The sequence below is a fragment of the Falco naumanni genome, chromosome 3, assembly GCF_017639655.2.
Source record: "Falco naumanni isolate bFalNau1 chromosome 3, bFalNau1.pat, whole genome shotgun sequence".
Lineage (NCBI taxonomy): Eukaryota > Metazoa > Chordata > Aves > Falconiformes > Falconidae > Falco > Falco naumanni.
Genome location: NC_054056.1, coordinates 19,509,707 through 19,529,060, shown reverse-complemented (window position 1 = coordinate 19,529,060; position 19,354 = coordinate 19,509,707). Strand labels below are relative to the sequence as shown.

Below are 19,354 nucleotides of genomic sequence, written 5' to 3'. Positions count from 1 at the left end.
GTGATTTTTGACTTGTGTAGGTTTTAGTCTTTTTCTTCAAAATAGTTATTTTTTCCATCTCAAAGATGGAGAAACTGACATAGAGAGGTTAAGCAGGTTGCCTTTGCTTAAATTGGACAGTAGGAGAACTTAAAGTTAGCAAGGTTCAGTATTACACTTTGTTTAATTGTTCCATTTATTGAAGATATAAGTGAGAATTTAATCACTTCTAGTTAGTCGCTTTGCAAAATTGTTTCTTTACCATAGGGAAACAAATGTATTTGTAGCAAGAGTAGCTACTGGGGTTTGAATTGTGATTAATTACTTGTATAAAGATAGTTTGGATAGGCTGATTTGTCAGTTAAAATCTTTTTATACAGCATTGAGATAGATTTAAATCAGGAAGTCTTTGACTGTCTAATAGTGTTGACTTTGTGGAGTCATCCTTAGCCTCATGAACCCTAACCAGGTGAAACACGTGAGTGTTGTCTGACGACCTGCATGTCGCTAGTGTAAGAGGTACCAGTGTTTTGAAGGTGGTTGATTCATATTTTCATATTGAAGACTTAAAATGTCTTTTCAGTGATTAAAGACCTTGAATAATATTTGTTCTGATCAGTAAGTCTTAGGGTTTTTTGGCAATAATGAGCTGTTGTGAGCAAGAAATCAAGGGAGTATGGGATACTTGTTTTAAGTGTTACTTAATTGTGCTTAGGCATCAATGGCCAGCTTAATGTCCATAGACTAATTCTGATCCATGACATATTCAGTGTTGCGTAGGTTTTGTGTGTCATGTAACATGGCCAGGCTCAGCCTTCAGTCATCCCTGGGTGAATTTCTTGTGTGTAGCTTTGCACTTGTCAAGAAGGTGAGCCTGCTACGTGTGGAGTTTGAATGGTTTCTACTTTTTCAGCCTTTGTGGCAAGCAATGAAACATGCAAATCCAGTAAACGTATCAAATTTTTTTTGTGAGCAAGTCAAGTGTACCTGTCCCCACATCTTTCACATCAAGCTTTTCCCTGGTATACTTTCCTAGATTATGGTATTGAGTCACTTCAGTTGTTCAGTTTATCGTGCATTCTGCTGTCTTAATCTTTTTATTGAGATGTTTGTTGCAAAATCTACTTTCCTTTTTTGCATATAAAAGTCTGCAAGTCCTTAATAGAGTATGCAAGTTAAAGTTGGAGGGAGGAAGAGTATCTGCTTGTAGAATTGAAATTATCTTGCTATTGAAGATCCTGTCAATTGAACTGCCTTTTTCTGCTGCAGAGGAGCTCACCTGCATATCCCTTTGTAGAACAGAAACTGGAATGAAAAAAATTTTAGACCTGTGCATGCAGGTTTGGGAGGACTTCTGTTTACCCTTCCTAAGGGACCATCACACTTTCGACGCGGCTTCTTGCCTCGTGCACTTAGGTATGATGAGCTAAATGACCGTGCAAAAAAAGCTGCTGTTCTGCAGAAGAATCACCTCCAGTTCATAAACAGGCTATTATCTCATTCACTAAGCTACCAAAGGCCAATTGGGTGATACAATTTTAAAGCCGTTTTAATTCTTTTTCCCTTCTCATTCTTGAAGTTGGCAATCCTGCCCTGAGCCTTTCCTAGTTAGGTTTGCCCATGTAGCGTTACTGAAGTCTTGGAGGAAAAAGATCAAGAAGAAAATAACTAAATCCAGTAGTCACGGCTGTGAATGGCAGAAGGGGCACGATCTGTCACTTAATCTCAGGATGTTTAACGTGATTTTCAAAGTATTGCAGAACTCTCACTTTGCAACCTGCAAAGCAAAACTAAAAATGAATGTCAGGAGAGATGAGATTAATGAAATCATTCCATCCAAGCTTCAAATGTGAAAGACTACCCCCTTTCCTTTATCCTTAAAAGGTCTTTAAGAATGTAGTGAAGCTGAAAATATGTGCCAAAACTGTGTGAAGCTGAGAAACTATCGATAACTGCTATAGATAAGAACAAAGTGTGAGAGCTAGTATCTTTCCTTTAAAATTGGAGAATTGAGAAGTCTGTCTGAGAGCTACAGTGATTTGAATTTTTATAATTTTTTATATTTTTTTACTTTTGAAGTTCTGTTTATGCAATAGGAGCTGCTTTGTTCCTAAAATGCCACCTTACTGAGTTTATATCTCAGTTGACCTTTTTTTAAATTGCAAAATGGTCTCTTTCAAGAGGTAGTCAGTTTTCAATCATTTATACCTATGTTATCTGCAACTTTTAAAGTAAGATGTTTGTCAGTGTCTTATTATTGTACTATTTTTCTTCTGCAGTTGTTTGAAATCTGTATTGAAACCTCTTACTAGAATTTCAGCTCCTGAAGACCAAGCTGTCCTTTTGCTTATTAAAAAGCCACTGCATAAAAAAATGCCAATCTTATTTCTGAATCTAGAGGTCCAGCATTAGGTCTTTATTGCCTGCAATATTTCAAACCTACGAATGACTTAATTCCTAGTATTTAAAAGATTTGGAGCAGTTAAGTTTTTGAAGAATTGTATCAATTTGATCTATCTGATTAGGGAAGCAGTAAGAAACAGCAGAAACAGAACTTGAAATTTTAATGTAAGAAAGAATTTCAAAAAGAGGCCAGAAGAGAGGAAATGTCAAGGGGACTGTTTTCTTCCACATTTTTATGGCATCCAGGAGATTGGGTAAGAAGGGATGAAGGCTTTCCATTTCGCATAAGAGGAGGTGGTACACAGAGAAGAGGAGCAAGGAAGCTTGTCTCTAGGGTTTTATATTGGTGATTAAAGACTAACCTCAGTTCACTATGTGCGCTGGGGTTTGAAAGGACTGAAGGACAGCGCTTGCGCTGAAAGGTCAGCATCCTCACCTTGGACTCACCGTAGCTTGAAATTTTTGCCCGCTGCCTGCCCCAGCTCCACATTTTATTATGATTATTCTAATTATGCTGAGAACTAAGGCTGGTAGATGCTAGATAGAACTTTCATACGGTGTATACTTGACTCCTTTCATTCAAGAGTTGTATTTCTGGGTTAGAGACAAGCTCTGTTACCAACTCCAGAAGCAGGATTTCAGACATACTCAAAGGTACCATGGGTAAGATGTACGATCAAATTGTAAAGAATTTGGAAATGCTGCTCTCAGAAGTCACTGGTGTTTCAGGAGTGGCTTGCACTCAGGTAGGAGATACTCTTAAATAAAAAGAAACGAAGTCGTTTCTGATACATTATCTTTACTTTAGTTATTAATTTTTTTGTGAGAAATACTTGTTAGCACATATGAGCTATTTATTAGTTTTTTCCAATCATTGCAGTTAATTTCAAAAGGCTTTATCTTGGGAGTATAATGAATTACTACAGACACGTTTCAATGTTCTAGTTCTGCATAATTCTATATGTTGCTTTAGGCGAAAGCCTTGCGCCGTGGTGGACTATAAAGTCTGGATGCGCAGCCACTTCTGACAGCTTTGGACTTTTTATTGGTAATTACACAGATGGTGAAGAGTATTTTGCTATGGAGATGGTTTTAGAGGAAAAAATAGTTTACAAAAATAATTTATGCAGTGAATAACATTCAGTGTCTTGTTTTTCTCTAAATGCATCTTCACTAAGATGTAGTATAGCATTATTTTAATGTTCTCTGAAATGGTATCTAATGATTCTCATTTTTGCTAGTCTAAAAGAAAGTGTTATTTGTTGACTTTTCAAAATTTTAAGCTACTTTCTGAATTACTGTGATGTTTTACCATTTAGTTTTTAATGGACTACGTCCTGCCATTCAGCTTCATTGTAGAATTGTCTTGTATGCCACAGGCCCCTTCCTTTTGTGTGGGGATACACAGGGTGCTCTAGCAAGGCACATTAGTGTGTGATAAGGATGGTGTTCAGCAGTGTCATACTAAGCCACCTAGAAAACAGTCTGATAAGGAAACTTTTCAATTCCGAATGTGAAACTTCCAGGTTGCTAGCCTGCGTGCAGGCAGAGGTGCAGTCTGGGGTCCTGTTGGTATGCTCAGCATCAGGAGTCTTTGCTTTTTGTCTGCCCTACATCATGTTGCAAATGAACGTTTTACCTTCTCTTGTCCTCTGACACTAAGTGTCTTTTGATCTTTACTGTAGATACTGTTAGAACATGACTGTGGAAAATTTGGTTAAGTTGATAAAATTGCTAGTAGTTGCATTTGATTTGTGTTTCTGAATGGTTTTGGTCATACATGACTGCGGAGGTGATGTAGATCTGAGACTTGATGCAGCTGATGCTAGGATTTTTGTGCTGCTGTTACTATAATCAGTTGATTGACTTAGTTATCACACTGATAAACTGCTGAAAATTGTTAATGGAGTAATTGAAAATAAACTAGGAAATGCTAGCCTTTTGGTAAAGCTAACAGACATAGCAAGCAAAGTAAACATTATAATGTTTTTCTGGTATGTACTATTCACCTCTAGTCAAAACTTGAGAATTTATAAAGAGAATTCACAGGCTCATGCAGTTAAGCAGATTAAATATGTTGATTTGGTATCAGACTGTTATTTTAGTGGTTGAGCTTTAGTATTATTTGGTTTAGATTGGAAAAAAAAAAAAATTGTTGAGAGGTTGACACTAACCTCATTTCCATAGGCGTCTTGAAAGTCCTGTAGAGAACTGCTAATGCTTCTAGCTACAGCTTTTTATACCTTCATCTTCTGCTACTCCCTTCACCCTCAAAAATGTGTTATGGCAGAGCTAGGAGTCAGACTGAACATATGATTTGTTGTATATTTGGGGGGGAGGTGTGTTTGGCAACTGAAATAATGAACTGGTGTAAAAAGATCATTATCAGTAACAAAGACTGCCTTTCAGAAATAACTTTGCAGACATGCCAAACAGAAGTTCTGATTTTTCTCTTGACATTGCACATTTTACACATGGTAATGTTATGCAAAATGTATTAAAAATTAGCCATAGGAATACATTTTTTTACTGACTGAATTAAACCTAAAACAACTGTTGCATGAAATGCAATTTTGAAGAGCAAGTACTGAAAATAATTACTCCTACTACCTTTGACAAATACATGTGTAAGTATAGGAATTTTTTGAGGTTAACTGCCAGATCTCTGCTGATTGAGAGTTAGAAGGAGGAGATCTCATGGATTTAGAACCTAGCTTAGTTTTTGTTTTATCCTTATTATAACTTTGAGAGATGACACAATGCATATTGAGAAATCTGCTATTTATAATACTTTTTATTAAACTCCATACCGATTGCTGGTCATCCTGTGCTTTTGTGGGTCTTCTATATAATAAAAATAAATTATTTATTTAATACCTGAGCACTTTACCATGGATTGACATCCTTGTCATCTGATTCCTGCTGATCAGATACCTGCTACTTGAATCACGATAGTGTTTCTGATGGGAAAAGATACGTGGTATGGGTGTGTGTTTCAGCTCACCAGGCAGTGTAAATATGTATGTGCTTATATCCTGAGTTAACAGGTTCTGAATTTATCACCTGTTACATCTTGGATGAGGATATCCCTATGTCATTACTTGTTTGTTTGCAAGGGGGTCTTTTTGGTTGTTTTTAGTTCAGAGAAACAACTCTTTCTGGAGCTGCAGCGAGGACCTGGGACTAGAACTCCTGAATTCTAACAGTATCAACAACAACTCATTTTGGGCAGTAGCTTAACCTCTCTGTCTCAGTTTTTTGTCAAATACATTAACCAAATAAGGACGCTAAAACTTGTCTTAATACTAATACCCTACAGAACATACAGAAATTAAATTGGTATGTGTGCTGTGTGTGTTTTTGAATGAGTTGTTCACAGCAGTTACTGAATGGGCAGCTCTAGAGAATGAAAACCCTGTTTCAGCTCTTGCTATTTTACTTTTCTGAAATGAAATCTTCAAGCATTTCTTCTGACTTCAGTGAGACTTACCTTTCCCACCGTAATTGCCAGCAAGTGTCAGGCAGTGCCAATTCCATAAGTAACTGCGGTGGCCAAGCAAAGCTACCTGTTGGTAACTGGGCTGTGATGAACAACTCCTGTGTGTGAGTGCTCCATGGCTGCCAGCCTAACCACTCTTGGCTTGTCAGAAATAGAAGTGCTGTCTAGTAGGAGACATGAAAGACTTTTTTTCTAATTTTACAACTCTGTTACTGATACTATAGATCAGACTTGAGCATCCTCCTCACATGTTTTTTTCTCTTAATACTTCTACAATAGCTAACTGGTTACAAAACTATAGACTTTTATTAACCAGTGAATTATTTATTCAAACAGATGAAATCTATTTATTAATGTGTTCATCAGAGATCCATTTTGTATAAATTGTAACATTTTCACCAAACAGTAATGTCTTTAAGTATAACTTGCATTCTGGGATTTATATTCTTGTGACTCTTTATTGATGTCTGCCTAAGTTGATTACATTTCTTCTTTCTTTTAAGGTAAAGTGCAAGTTAAGAGTTCAGACATACAAGTTGGAGACCTCATCATAGTGGAAAAGGTTGATACTTTTTGAATATATTTTAGAGACTAAAGATTATTAACATGCTAATTATCTTCTGAAGAAAAGTATATTAAGGTACTTATCTGTGAAGTACTAACTAGCTAGTATTTTAGTTCAAGTTTTATTTGAGAATCTTCAAGGAAGTCTGTTTTTGGATTATTTATAAGCCTAATTGAATGTAAACACTTATATTTTATGAATTGGTATATGCTTAAATTTATCTAGTGGAGTACAATTGCTGGTTTTAAATTCTCTGGCTCATGCTGTGCTGAATGTTCTAAGCTGTCTGATTACTGATACCTTCCTTCTGATGCTCAAATAAGTAAGTGTTTTTCTACGTTTGAAGGCTTCAAGGATAAGTTTTATTTATAAGTATATTAAAGTATATTTATATAATATAATTATAACATGTATATAATATTATGTATAATTAAATAATAGAAAACTTTATTTTCAAAAACAAGAAAAAGCTGTCCCGTTTGATTGCAAATGGTGAGTGAGAGCTGTGAACTCTGTTCCCCTCTGTGTTAGTGTTGTAATAGACAATGTTGCTTGTTTCCGTTGGCACTCTGGGCTACTAAGAAATTATTGTGACCTTGCAAGTCATCTTAATTTTTCTTGTCAGAGGAAACTTTTTACTTCATTCTGGAAAGATGACTCTTTCTGGGTGCCAGTAAGTGGTTGTCATCACGCTTTGTATTAGAGGGCTACTCCATGGAGATGCTGCAAGGAGGTACCTCGAGTTGAAGCTTGTATCTGCAGCGTTGTTTGAAGTGTTGTATGGCAAGTTGCAGCTTGGCAGAATAATTGTTAGTGGAACCTAGGCAGTGACTAGGCTTTTCTAAACTTCTTGGTGGTTTTACTACTTTTTATTACTTTTGATAAAAGAAGATCCTTCAGCAAATATGGCCTCCTGATGCATTTTGTGCTTTCTTATCTATTAACACCTTTTCTTTTACTTGGAGAATTTGCAGAACTCATGAATTGTCAGTGGATAGAGATTATTTCCTTTTTTCAGACATATATAAGAAACCTGTCTTTGTTTAGGAAAACTTCTGTTTCCTTCTTTTGTTTCTTCTTTAGTGCAAAGAAAGTACAATATATACCCAAGTCTCATTTGGTTTGCTGCTTTCAGCTTGAAGTTCATCTGTTTTCATGTAGTTGGTACTATTTCTTTCTTCTTTTTCCTTTCTTTTGTCTGCTGTCTGTACCTGCTATCTCTTTGGGCCTGTCTGAGTGCCATGTACCAGCATAGACAAGATCAGTGCTAATATGCCTTGCCTTTCCATCTGTTCTGCCTTACACCTTGCTATCTTAGTGTCCAGCTGGAGTCAGCTTGCACCTGCTCACTGGTGCCTATTCCAGATCTTTTAGGAGAATGAGATATTTGCTTTGATTTTTTTTTTTTTTTTTATTAGGAAACTTTTCAGGGCCTCCTTAATCTCTAAACCTGGAATTTATTGTGGTAGAGTGTAGGGAAGACTCTTGACTACGTAGGTAATCTGCCTTCCCTGAAATTTACAGAGGTCCATCTGCCTGTTGAATTATGCTTGAATTTGGAAAATGGGAATTATGTTGTGACTCGGTCTGTCTTGTATGAGGTAGGTCATTAGCATCTATTTCAGTATGATGTGCAGCAGCTTACAGATCATGTTGTGAGCACCTGAGGTTTCTAATGAAGAAAAAGTAATGTTTAAGGATTTAGGGAAATAATGAGTAGAGTTCTTCTGGATTAAGGTTTTACTTTAGTATCTCAGTAGGGTGAATATCATTGTTTGAATGTTGTATTTAGTCTTCAAGCTCCCTCCTGCCCCAGCAGATCTTTCTTTCCTCTTGGCCTTGCTGGGGGTGCCTTCAGTCTAATGATGTTAAATGTTTTCTGCTTCTACTGAGACATGTATTTTGTTGGAGCAAGCAATTTTCAATTTCAGAGTATGACTCCTAAGCCAAAGAACCAGTCGGGAGTGAAATGTTCAATTGCTCACTCTAATGGCAGAGGAACGAGTTAACATTGTATTTGACTGGAAGATGCTTCAACAGCATTTCTGTAGTGAAATTAATGACTCATTTGAGCTGAAGATCCATATGTTAACTAGTGACTGCATCACAAGTACTAACAACTTAAGTGAAAGGTTTTTCTATATTTAAACCTTGAATATCCTCTGATTGTTGGTTTGTTTTTTTTTTAAAATAGGCCTGATTAATTTCAATGCAGCTTTAAGTGACTACAATGTGCTTAACAGTTTCATTCCAAGTAATAGACATATTGTTTCAACTGAAGATTTTGTGATGCACTAACACTAGGGCAGGAAGAGGCCTGAACAGAAGGAAATATTGCCTGTCCTTAAAAACTAAAAGACATTGGTATATGCTAGCTGAATAGCAGTCCCCTGCCTCGAGCAGGTGTGCTACTTCCTAGGTGTTCTCCTCGGCTTGGGTTAAGATACATTCTTAGTTTCCAGTGGGAGCACAGGTTTGTGTGATGTTCCTGAATAAGACAATTGAAGGGATGAGTTGATGAGTTCAGCTGCTGTTATTTAGACACTGTAGCTTGTTGACAGTTTGGTATACATTTTGGGGATGTGAAGAGGGTGTAAAACTTAGTTAATGATTAATAACACACTTAATAACATTTAATAACAACATTATATAATTTTTATATAACATAAAATAATAGTGTTTTAAAATGTGGATCAGTAATGCTTCATCTTAAAACTTCAAGAGCTTTTCTTCGAGCTGTAAAAGAAATGCAGTTGCTTTTTTCTTAATCTCAGGTGTAAAGTGAAATGAATCCAGATTTGTAAGGATTGCAGCTGATGCTGGCATGCACAGCATGCAAATGCAAGGTGATGGTTGGGAAGTGCGTTTTCCATTTATAACTCAGAAGCAATCAGGAATATTTTAGTCCATGAGAAGAGTATATGGTTTGTTACATGAATGGAAAAGAAAGGACAAAAAGTAAGTGCAAAATTCTGAGGGTCTGTAGCTACAGGCAGCTGTAGGGGAATTGAAAGACTGACTAGGGAGCTGGAGAAACTTATGTAAATAACATTCTCATGATGATAACATGACAAAAATGAAAATAATTTGAAAACTATTGGAAGTTATAATTTTGAAGTGAAGATTGTAGCCTGTGGTGCAGGGAGGTATAGGTGTATTTGTGGGTTTTCTTGTTTTCCAATCTGGCTAGTACTGCAGAATGGCCTGGAGCGAGCCACGGGAACCCAGGAGCTGGGGAGCCACTTCTCTTGCATTGGCCGTCGGCTTGGCGCAGCTGGATCTCTAGGGATGAATCTGTAAGTCAGCAGCATAGACAAACACAGAGAGAAGTGGAAGACCTCCTTTCCTGGAGCTCTAAATCCGCCCAGACTTCAGCAAGACAATGTATTCAAGTCATTTTCATGACTTATATATTCACATTTCAGTATATATATCAATAAACATTTCTCAATTACCATGGCGATGAAGCTAGATTACATAGTTTCTTCATGGGTTTCTGAATGCTTGAAGTTGTATGTGTTGTCATTTTAACTTGTTCCACTTTGATAAATGTGACATGAGAGGGCTAACATGATTGACATATTGCTGCTGTTTGTGTACAACGGAACTTAATTTTCTTCATAATGAGGTGTTAAAGATTTTTTTGTAGCATACTTGCCATCTGTTTCTGTGTAGTCACTCATTTCTAGTGACTAGGTATGTCTTTGCAGGGGGATCTTTGCTCTCCAGTGTCAGCAGTGACAGTGACAATGGGTGCTGGTATCTAGGACTCCTGCAGTGCCTTTCCGCCCACTTCCAAACTATGGCAAACCTGATGAAAAATGAGATGTCAGTCTTAAATGCTGTTGTGGTTTTGGTTTTGTTTGTTTTTTGGTTTTGGTTTTTTTTTTTTTTTCCTGAGGGAGACAGCAAAGACAAGACAGTCTCCATCCAGCCTTTCCTACATGGAAGGATATGTTCATATATATTAATGCCGAAAAACATACATTATTTTACAGGAAGGAAAAACAGTCTACAGGTTCCTCAAGGTGGGCAGCAGAGGGGGAGGTCCTGATCTCCTTTCGCTGGTGACCAGCGACAGGACACGAGGGAGTGGTGTGAAGGTGGGTCAGAGGAGGTCCAGGCTGGGCGTTAGCAAAAGGTCCCTCACTGAGGGGCTGGTGGGGGACTGGAACAGCCTCCCCAGGAAAGTGGTCATGGCACCAAGCCTGTCGGAGTTCAGATATAGTGACTGCACGATGCTCTTAGTCAAATGGTTGAGTTTTAGGTAGCCCTGGGAGGAGCAGGGAGTTGGGCTCAGCGATCCTTATGATTCCCTTCTGGCTTGAGATATATTCCATGATGCTGCCCTGTTTGGTCAGGCATAAAGGTTTGAATCTTAAATAGCAAGTACCAGGTGGATGTTCCATTTACTGAATGTGAAACGTGCAGTCTCTGTGGAAGCTGGTAATGATTTGTAAAAACCTGATAACTCATTTGGATTATTAGAACTTCTGTTTAATTCAGTATGAGATCATTTGACCGATATTTTTGCAAAATTTTGGGTGCTGGTCCAGTGTGTTAGCTTGTTTACAAGTAACTGGAAGTTTGTAGGCATGAAGCCAGTAACCTGAAACTTGTGTAATGGATTTATGTCAGAGCTGGCAGGGGAGCTGCAAAAATGTATAGCTAATCTATATGAAGACTGGGTATCTGTTTAATTGTTATTGTCATTTAAGGAAAGATTTATTTAATTTTGAAGTTGCATTTTCCCTTTCCTCTTTTTTTTTTTTTTTCCTTTCCTCTAGTAGGTGCATAATAAATATATATTAAGGTGAATGCTTTTACTGCATTTTTTACAAATCTGAATGAGATATTCCTGGGTGAATCTGGGCTCAAGATGGATATTAAATTTCACTACATGTTTATTTTCTGTTATAAGGCAAGATTAAAAAAAAAAAAGGTGTACTAGCTGAGTTGCAGCTGAAGCAGCCTCTTCAAGGTGAATGCCAATGACATACAACGAGCCCGTGAATTTTTAACTCTTTGTGCTTTTCCAAATAAATGCAAACTGCTGCAAACCAGAAAGTATCCATACGTGAAAATGCATAATTTTAAGGTATGAGGAGAGTTTTTTGGTGCCTGCATAGGATTTTTAGGTAAACCAGAACATGCTTTTATTTTCTACTGTTTCAAAACTTGCGTGTTTTCCAGGCATCTCATCTGCTTGCGATAGTACCATCTCTGTAGCCCCTCGTGGTCCCTCTGTACTGAACTCCCTCTCCATCAATGGAGAATACAGGTGTAGCTGCTTCCAGTCCCACTTCTGAATGGGTGTCCTTGAGAGTGTGTTACAGGGAGTCACGGGGTACCTGCCTCCCAGAGATATAGAGAGTTTACATCATCTTGTTTTGAAAGCTGAGCCCATAAAACACAGAACTCTTAACAGATCTATTGGGATCATGCTATTCCATATGGCACTGTTGTGGCATGCTGATCTTGGGAAGATTTCTTTGGAGTAATGGAAAACTTTGCCTACAGTATCCAGGATGTTTTGTGGTCAGAACTAATACTGCTGTATGAGTGTGGCTTCTCGAGAACTAAGGCAAACACTGGAGTACAGCATTACATGTGGGGAAAAACATCAGCTGCTTCAGTGGTGGTGCCTGCTATAAATACAATTTATTCTCCATTACGAGTCAGACAATGTGAATTTTTTTCCCTCTCTGAACTGATTGTTATGAATAGTCAGGCATAGTATTTTGAAGGTCCCATACACTGAATATCATACAAAGCAGTGTCTAATTATCTTGACAGATGTTTTTTGAGCTGTTTTATTGAAGGGGACTGAGTGTACATCTAAGATATTTTTTTTTTTCATTTGACATGCAGTGATGAAGGGGAAATGCTGCCTTCAATAAAGTAAAAGGAGAAGGGTTAAAAATGAGAAAATACGTGTCTGGTTTCCAATCAAACCGATCTAAGTGCTGGGTTTCTTTCTGTTCATAGCAGTGTTATGTCCTTAAATGTTGAGATGGAGGACTGGCTTGACTCAGATGAACAAAACTACTCCTCTATGTTTGCCTTGATTCTTCTAGGAGGTTTTTAAGTGTGTTTGCTGATGCTGTGGTCTGAGCTATTGCCTAGATTCCTGTTGGGATAAATACATTGAAAGCTGCTACATGCTGAATGCACTTGAATTTCATGTAGAGATAATTTTGAACCTGTTATGTTTTTCTTTGACAGTTACATGTTTGTAATAACCTATAGAATTCATATCTTCCACTTTGATACGCTGAATCAAAGTATTGTGATTGGGGATTTTGCAGGTGGGATTCTGTGTTCAGTATGTGAGATGTTCTGTTGCTTCATGTCTTGAACTGAAATTTTCACATTAGCTTGACCCCATCTTCACCTCTGTTTCTTCTTTGTAAAATAACTAACCAGTTTTCTGTAGCTGGTAGTTTGTGTAAAATAGACCCGCAGTTGAATTATTAGTGCTGTATTAATTTTGCAGTTTGGTTACAATCGAAGTGTGAAATAGGGAATAATTGCACAGTTTTGGAATGCTCATATGCTGAACTTGCTTCTTCACCTCATGTTGCGTAAATTTAGTCAGGTTTTTGAAATCTGTGAGGTTTGTCTATGCCATGTGGTGGGCCTTGTCAGCTACATTTATTTTCTATTCAGACAATTGAGCTCTTAAAAAAAAAATAAATAAAAAATGAGCCTTAGGTATGCAGTGGCTTTCAAGGCAGCAAAGTGTAACAGGAAAACCTGAAATTTATTCTCAAATGGAGGTACTTTCTATGCGAAAAATGTTTGTGCATTATATCCTCTTAACAAGGGATCTGAAATGAGCATTAGGAAATATTTCTTGGCATGAAACTAGTAATGCTATTGCTAATAATCCGCTGAGATTTCTTAATTGGTTAAAGGTAGCCTGTAAATGAAATTCAGATGAGTCTTTGTGTTCAGCTTCAGTGTCAAGGCATGTGGCACGCTGGACCCCAGTTGTGATGGCAGAAGCTGCAGTTCAGTGTTACCCTTTCTCATCCTTCTGTCCACTGTTCCCTCTAGTCCCTGCCAAATTAGCCTGTCACTTTTTTCCTTTCCAGTCCTGTGTCTCTTTCAGATTTTGACATGTTGGTTATTCTCACTTAGCCCAGTTTTCCATTCTTAAGCTCTGTGTTGGCAATGTGTAACTGGAGCTGGTGGGCGAGTGAAGGACACGGGTAGCTGCTCGCAGGTAGTCTTGGGGGGAGGGGGGCACAGTATTGTTTGTTTTGTTTAATCTGCAAAAGCTTCAGTTGGCCTTTCTGTGGTCAACCAAAACCTGAAAACATATTTGATACAGGTAGCTTGGTGCTCGAGAGGGAAATGGCAGAACTGTGTGCAGGTAGGTGCATTGAGCTGTGCGTGCGGCTCTGTGCCTCAGATACTGAGGAAGAATTTCTATTAATTTTTGTCTTTGTGAAGGAGAGGTTTATAGCTATGGGAGGTAGGAAAATGCGGTTCCCTGACTTGCTGTTTCCTCTGTGTCTGTGTGGGTTGGGAAAGAGAAGGATACTTGGTGTACATAACGTTTGCAACTCAAGTGCCAAGACAGATGTTTCAAATTTCACTGTTTTTTCTATTATATGTGCTACCTGAGTGTCAGTGTCTTGCTCAGTGAAATTATTTAAAAAATATTTCAGTTAGATATTCCTATGCTTGAACTACCGTTTTCAGTCAAGAAAATGTAAACCTGTTGTAGTTTTTCAGTTATTTATGATTCACTTATAAAGAGCATCTGAAAGGATTAGCTGTTGTTTGCTTATTGTATAATTTTTCGAAAATATTGATTTCTGAATTGCAAATGCTGAATGTAAAGTACTGTGGGAAATCCTATTTTAATTGAGTTTCAATCCAAGTGTGACCTTTTGTTGATAGATCTTACTGGACGTTTGATTGGAATTAACTTTTTTTTTTCCTACTTACAAAAAATATCCCTTTTTTTCCCCCCTCTCCTCAGAACCAACGAATCCCATCGGACATGGTGTTTCTCAGAACTTCGGAAAAAACGGGTATGTTTTGATAATTCACATTGGTAGTGTGATAAGCTTGTGGTTGCAGTAAAATTCTAGATTGTGCACTGTGGTCAATGAGATTGTTGGTAGGAGATCCACCTTCATCAGGTGAATGGGAGAGGGTCCATTCGTAAGAGGTACGGTGTGCTTGGGCTGTGAAACAGGACAAGTCTCAGTGTGAATGAGACCTTTATAGATATGTTCCTCTAAATAGATGATTTTTATGAATTTTTATAACAAAATGCTTAGGCAAAGCTAGAGATACTTTATATTTGAAAGACTGTACTTGTTTAATATGACTTTGACAGTATTTTATTTATGACTAATTATTATCTTGCAATATGCATTTAAATGTCATTTGATTGTATTTCAGTTACTAAATTGAAAAGAACTATGAACCTACTAAAATGACTAAAAATCATTTTTTAAAATACCTACTAAAATTATCTAAACACCTGAAATAAGTGGGGGGTTTTTTTGTTGTTTTTTTTTTTTAGAAAAAACTTACATTCCTTTGTTCAGTAAAAAAATGCTAAACAACAATTTTCTTGAGGGAAAGAAAAGTTCTCCTTGTTAGCTGTATTTCTCTTTACGTGGTGATAGGGGAGTACTCTTAATCTTTGAGAAACAAATATTTCCTTTATAGGAACCTTATAAATTATAGCTGTTTTGATTAAAGTTTAGAAATTACTATTGGATGCCCCCCATATAACTCAAATGAGTTTCCCTCCTTTATATTACCATTTCTCTTCAGATCCTGAAGCTCTGTCTGGTGTTTGTCAGACAGCACTAAATTTCACAAAGGTAATAGCTATGATACTGTATTCGTGGCACTTGGTACTTCACTGTGGCGCGGGAGTTCAATCATATATTTCAGATAAAAGGCTAAATTTGTAGACACACTTCGAGAGAGAAGACAAAAATGCTTCTGATAGCTCTGGTGGTGTTCTGTAGGCTATATATTTGCGAACAGAAGAAGAAATTACACTGTTGTTACTGTGTCTTGCTGATGACTTTCAAATGCTGATTAGATGCACTAGATCATTTATAACTGGTCTGGACTGACAAAGTTTCCTAATAGTCTATATATAATCTCCATCTTGTTTAATCACCCTCTGGTTCAGGGCACATGAGCTTTTCTTTTTACTCCCTCCCACAGTACTGCATTTTATTAAAATGCTTAATGCTTCTGGCAACTCAAATCTCTTGAATCCAGCATGATCATACAAGGATTGATAATATTTCTTTTTGGGCTACTTACAATGTCATCTTTTCCTGCTGACCCAGAAACTGCTTCAGCTGAAATCATACCTCCTAGTAAAGCAGGAGGATTTCTGCATCTGTAGAATTACTTTAAACTAGGCCACTTGCATGCAATGTGTAAGCAGTAGAAGGTCAATGGGTGTTGATCCAACACTTTCATAGCCTTTACTAGCTACATGGGATTAGGTGTTCTGTATCTAGGCATCTGGAGGCGATCATCATCCACTCCAGCGGGGTGTGTATCAGTTGTAATTTCTTTAAGGGATGTGCACGCAGTGGAAATGTGTAGGGAACTCGGCATATAATGTTGGGCAGTGTTTGCTGCTGTAGGATCATCAAGAGCTGTTCGTCTTGCGAGAGCTGGCTTGCTGTCCTTAATTAGTGTCCTTGCAGCAGTTTAAATCGCGTGTGTTTTCACTGATGGAATAAATGACCACGAACAAGTTGAGATGGTTGCCTGGCTTGCAACAAAACAAGTTCTTCAATTAGGTATTTTGCACATCTGCACTCTAGCATGTTGTCCTCCCTGTTAATTCTTAAATTCCTGGATTCGGGGTGTGAGGTTGTAAGGTGCTGTGCAGTCTCCCTCCCCTGTAGGACTGTTGGTTGAAGGACGGGGCACACGTGTGGTTGGCAGGGAACAGGCCAGGCCAGAAACGGAGCTGCAGGGGATACCTCTGGGTCTTGGCTGCCATACACCTGACTAGTGCATCTTGAAGGACCACAGTTAATATAAGTTAAACTGTCTCTTTGTCAAGATATAGTCTGGGGTAGGTGAGCAGGATGGATCTCTGTCAAATGTGTGAAGAAAAACATTTTGAAAATAAAATTCATCAAGTCTTTTTCTGCATTCACTGTTTAAGTCTACTGCAGTCAGCTTTCTCAGAACATCATAATTAAAATTCTCCTGTAAGAAGTTCCATTAATTTGCTATCTAGAAAATAAAGCTACTTATTAAAAAAGTTTATAGTTGTAACAATAGACTTTCCATAACTGATATTAAAAAAATCCTTGTGAGCACTTTGAAAGAGTTGTGTACCTACTGTGTAAATATTCATTATAATGTGAGTAAAGAGCAAATTGAGTGAAATCTTCCCAGAGTTCTGATACTAATTTTATCTACGCTTCCGCTACACATGGAATGTGTTTTTTAACATTGAAAATGCACTTTCTGTAAGCATGCAGCAGGTTAACTAGTTATATTGGTGTTGCACTTCTTTAAAAACAAAAACCCCCACAAAAAAATAATCGCCTGAACTTCAAGCATATGGCAGTAATTGGTTTTTGACTAAAGAGTGAACACTTACATCTGTAATTGTTTCTTCCTGGATGTTGCAGTTTTGACTGATTTATGGTTTAATTTATAGTTGGCACTTTAAGTGGTTTGTAAAACACATTAGTTTTTGCATGCTTTTATGTTCTATATGTAATTTTATTTTATCTTCTGTGCAATAAAACAGCTTAACTATAACTTGTTACTATAAATCTGTAAAGAGTAAACTGAAGAGTTTGAACAAATCTTAAAATCCAACGCCCCTGTAAGCTTCTTTTGGGGCAAAGTACTGTTTTCCAACTTCAATAGTTATACTCCACATTAACGTAGTCTGCAGCACTGCTATGTCCTATATCTTCAGTCGAAAAAGAAGCAGTTTGAGTTACAAATGGGTAGTTTACACACTTCAGCCTAGAACTATTCTGGCTTCTTTGCACACAAGTATGGGACCCTGGAAAAAGTGAGACAGTGGTGTGTGCTTGTTTTCCTCCCCTTCTATTCCCACCCACACCCCAAATGCACTTTTAGGAATGTTGCTTTGGGGATACTTACTAACTCTACATAGCGGAAGGTAAACTTCAGGGGATCAAGCTTATTCTGATAAAACTTAATTCTTATTAGATACTTTTTTTTTCCCCACTCCTGCTTTATCAGATATATTGTCTTTTAGCTAGAATATCTTCAAATAATCTGATATAATGGTTGATGCTAATTGCGTACTTGTATCTTAATTTCTAAGATTCCTATGGTTTTTTTTAATCAGACTTCTAGAAAAGTTAGCCTAAAGACCAGTGGAGGTGGGTCTTTGTTTTGTATTCATGTTTGACAGTCCGTAACATTGGTATTCCTTTTGTGCATGGATGGAAATGGCTAAATGACTGGTTTGAGTTTAGAGTTATGATTACTTCCCAGGGGGACGGAGCTGGTGGAAATCACTTGTCGGATGTGAATTCTTTGCTGCTGTCAGTCTCCCTGTGTGACAGAGGTTTCCACAAAATATCCACTGGCTTCCAAAATAAATAAAAATGTAAAAAAGATAAAAGAAAAAATTAAGAGCAAAACTCCTCTGGAATAATGTCTTGGTTTTATATATATTGAAAAAGGGGCAGGAGGGGAAAGGTTAAGGTGGAATCTTGGGTTTGCTCATTACATATGGTAGGCATGACAAGCAATTTGAAAGATTTGTCCCATTTTCACCCTTTAACCAGATTAAAGGAAGTGTTCATGCTAAGCCAGGTCCAAACAAAGATGTGTTACAGATTATAATTTGGTGTGCAAGCAGGCATCATGCCGAAACCAGCTGACTACCTTAGTGGAAAGCTGTTACGCAAATACAGAAATGCACAAAAAAATGGAAACTCCCTTACTGAAATTAAGCTAGATGCTAAGTGGCCTCTAGCATAGTTTTGAGGTTCTTTGAAAAATTGCTTGGCATGCTCTTTACGTTTTATTTGTCTATGTGCCATCTCAATTGCAGGTGAAAAGCCAGACAGGGCATTGCAGATATTGTTGTATCACATTATAATTGTCCACAGGAACTGCCAACTGAAGCAGGGGTGTTAATGACTTCAGTGGTACGGGAGTGTTGTCAAAGTACTATGTTTGTAAAAGACAGAAGAAAACATTCAAAGATGAACCCGCCTTCTCTAGGCTAAAATCCTTGTGTTGGTGCCCTGGCTGTGCCTTGGTTCAGTGATCGGCTTCTGGTCCAGGTCAGATGTTCTGACGTGAACTGGAACTGGTACCTTGTGACAATCTGGTGCATGTCTTCCTAAGACTTGACATCTCTGGAATATTTGCGTTCTGCTAACTTCCAAATGTGAAAATGAGAGGAATACAAATTTAATAGGATGGCTGCGGTGTCAGGAAAGAATTAATAAAGCTTAATTAGGTTTTTTCCTTCAAACTTTTCATTTACCCACTTCCATAAACCTCAGATTCTTACTATTCATGGGACAAAATTTAGTACATCAGCTGCTGTAGACACCTCAGCAGCTACCAAATTGGCAGAAGATTTAATTTTTTTTTTTTTTTTTATTCTTAGAGGTGATACTTTAGAGAGAGCCGATTGGTTCCACTGCTGTCAAGCTTGCTGTAATGCACAAATCATCATCATCAAACAGTTTTGTTGCTGTAGGTCTTTAAATCCAGTATATAGTAAATTACTGGTGTGGACATTCCAAAGTACTGGATGTCTATTACTACAGCTGTGCAATGGAAGCAGTGGGGAAATGGGAAATCATTTACAAATTCTCACAGTCCTTTGGTTGTGAAGAACCTGTAATTCCTTGCAAGCTGGTATTTTTCAGGCCCACGTTACATTG

The 19,354-nt window shown here is 37.6% G+C and overlaps 1 protein-coding gene across 2 annotated transcripts in view; it reads left to right on the top strand.

Annotated features, from left to right (window-relative positions):
* ATP9B (ATPase phospholipid transporting 9B (putative)) overlaps window positions 1–19,354 on the top strand; it is a 167,961-nt gene that overhangs the window by 35,614 nt on the left and 112,993 nt on the right. For both annotated transcript variants that reach the window (XM_040585542.1, XM_040585541.1), the window contains exons 6-7: window positions 6,385–6,443; window positions 14,440–14,491. In XM_040585542.1, the coding sequence (XP_040441476.1) occupies window positions 6,385–6,443; window positions 14,440–14,491 (111 nt within the window). The remainder of the gene's footprint in view (window positions 1–6,384; window positions 6,444–14,439; window positions 14,492–19,354) is intronic.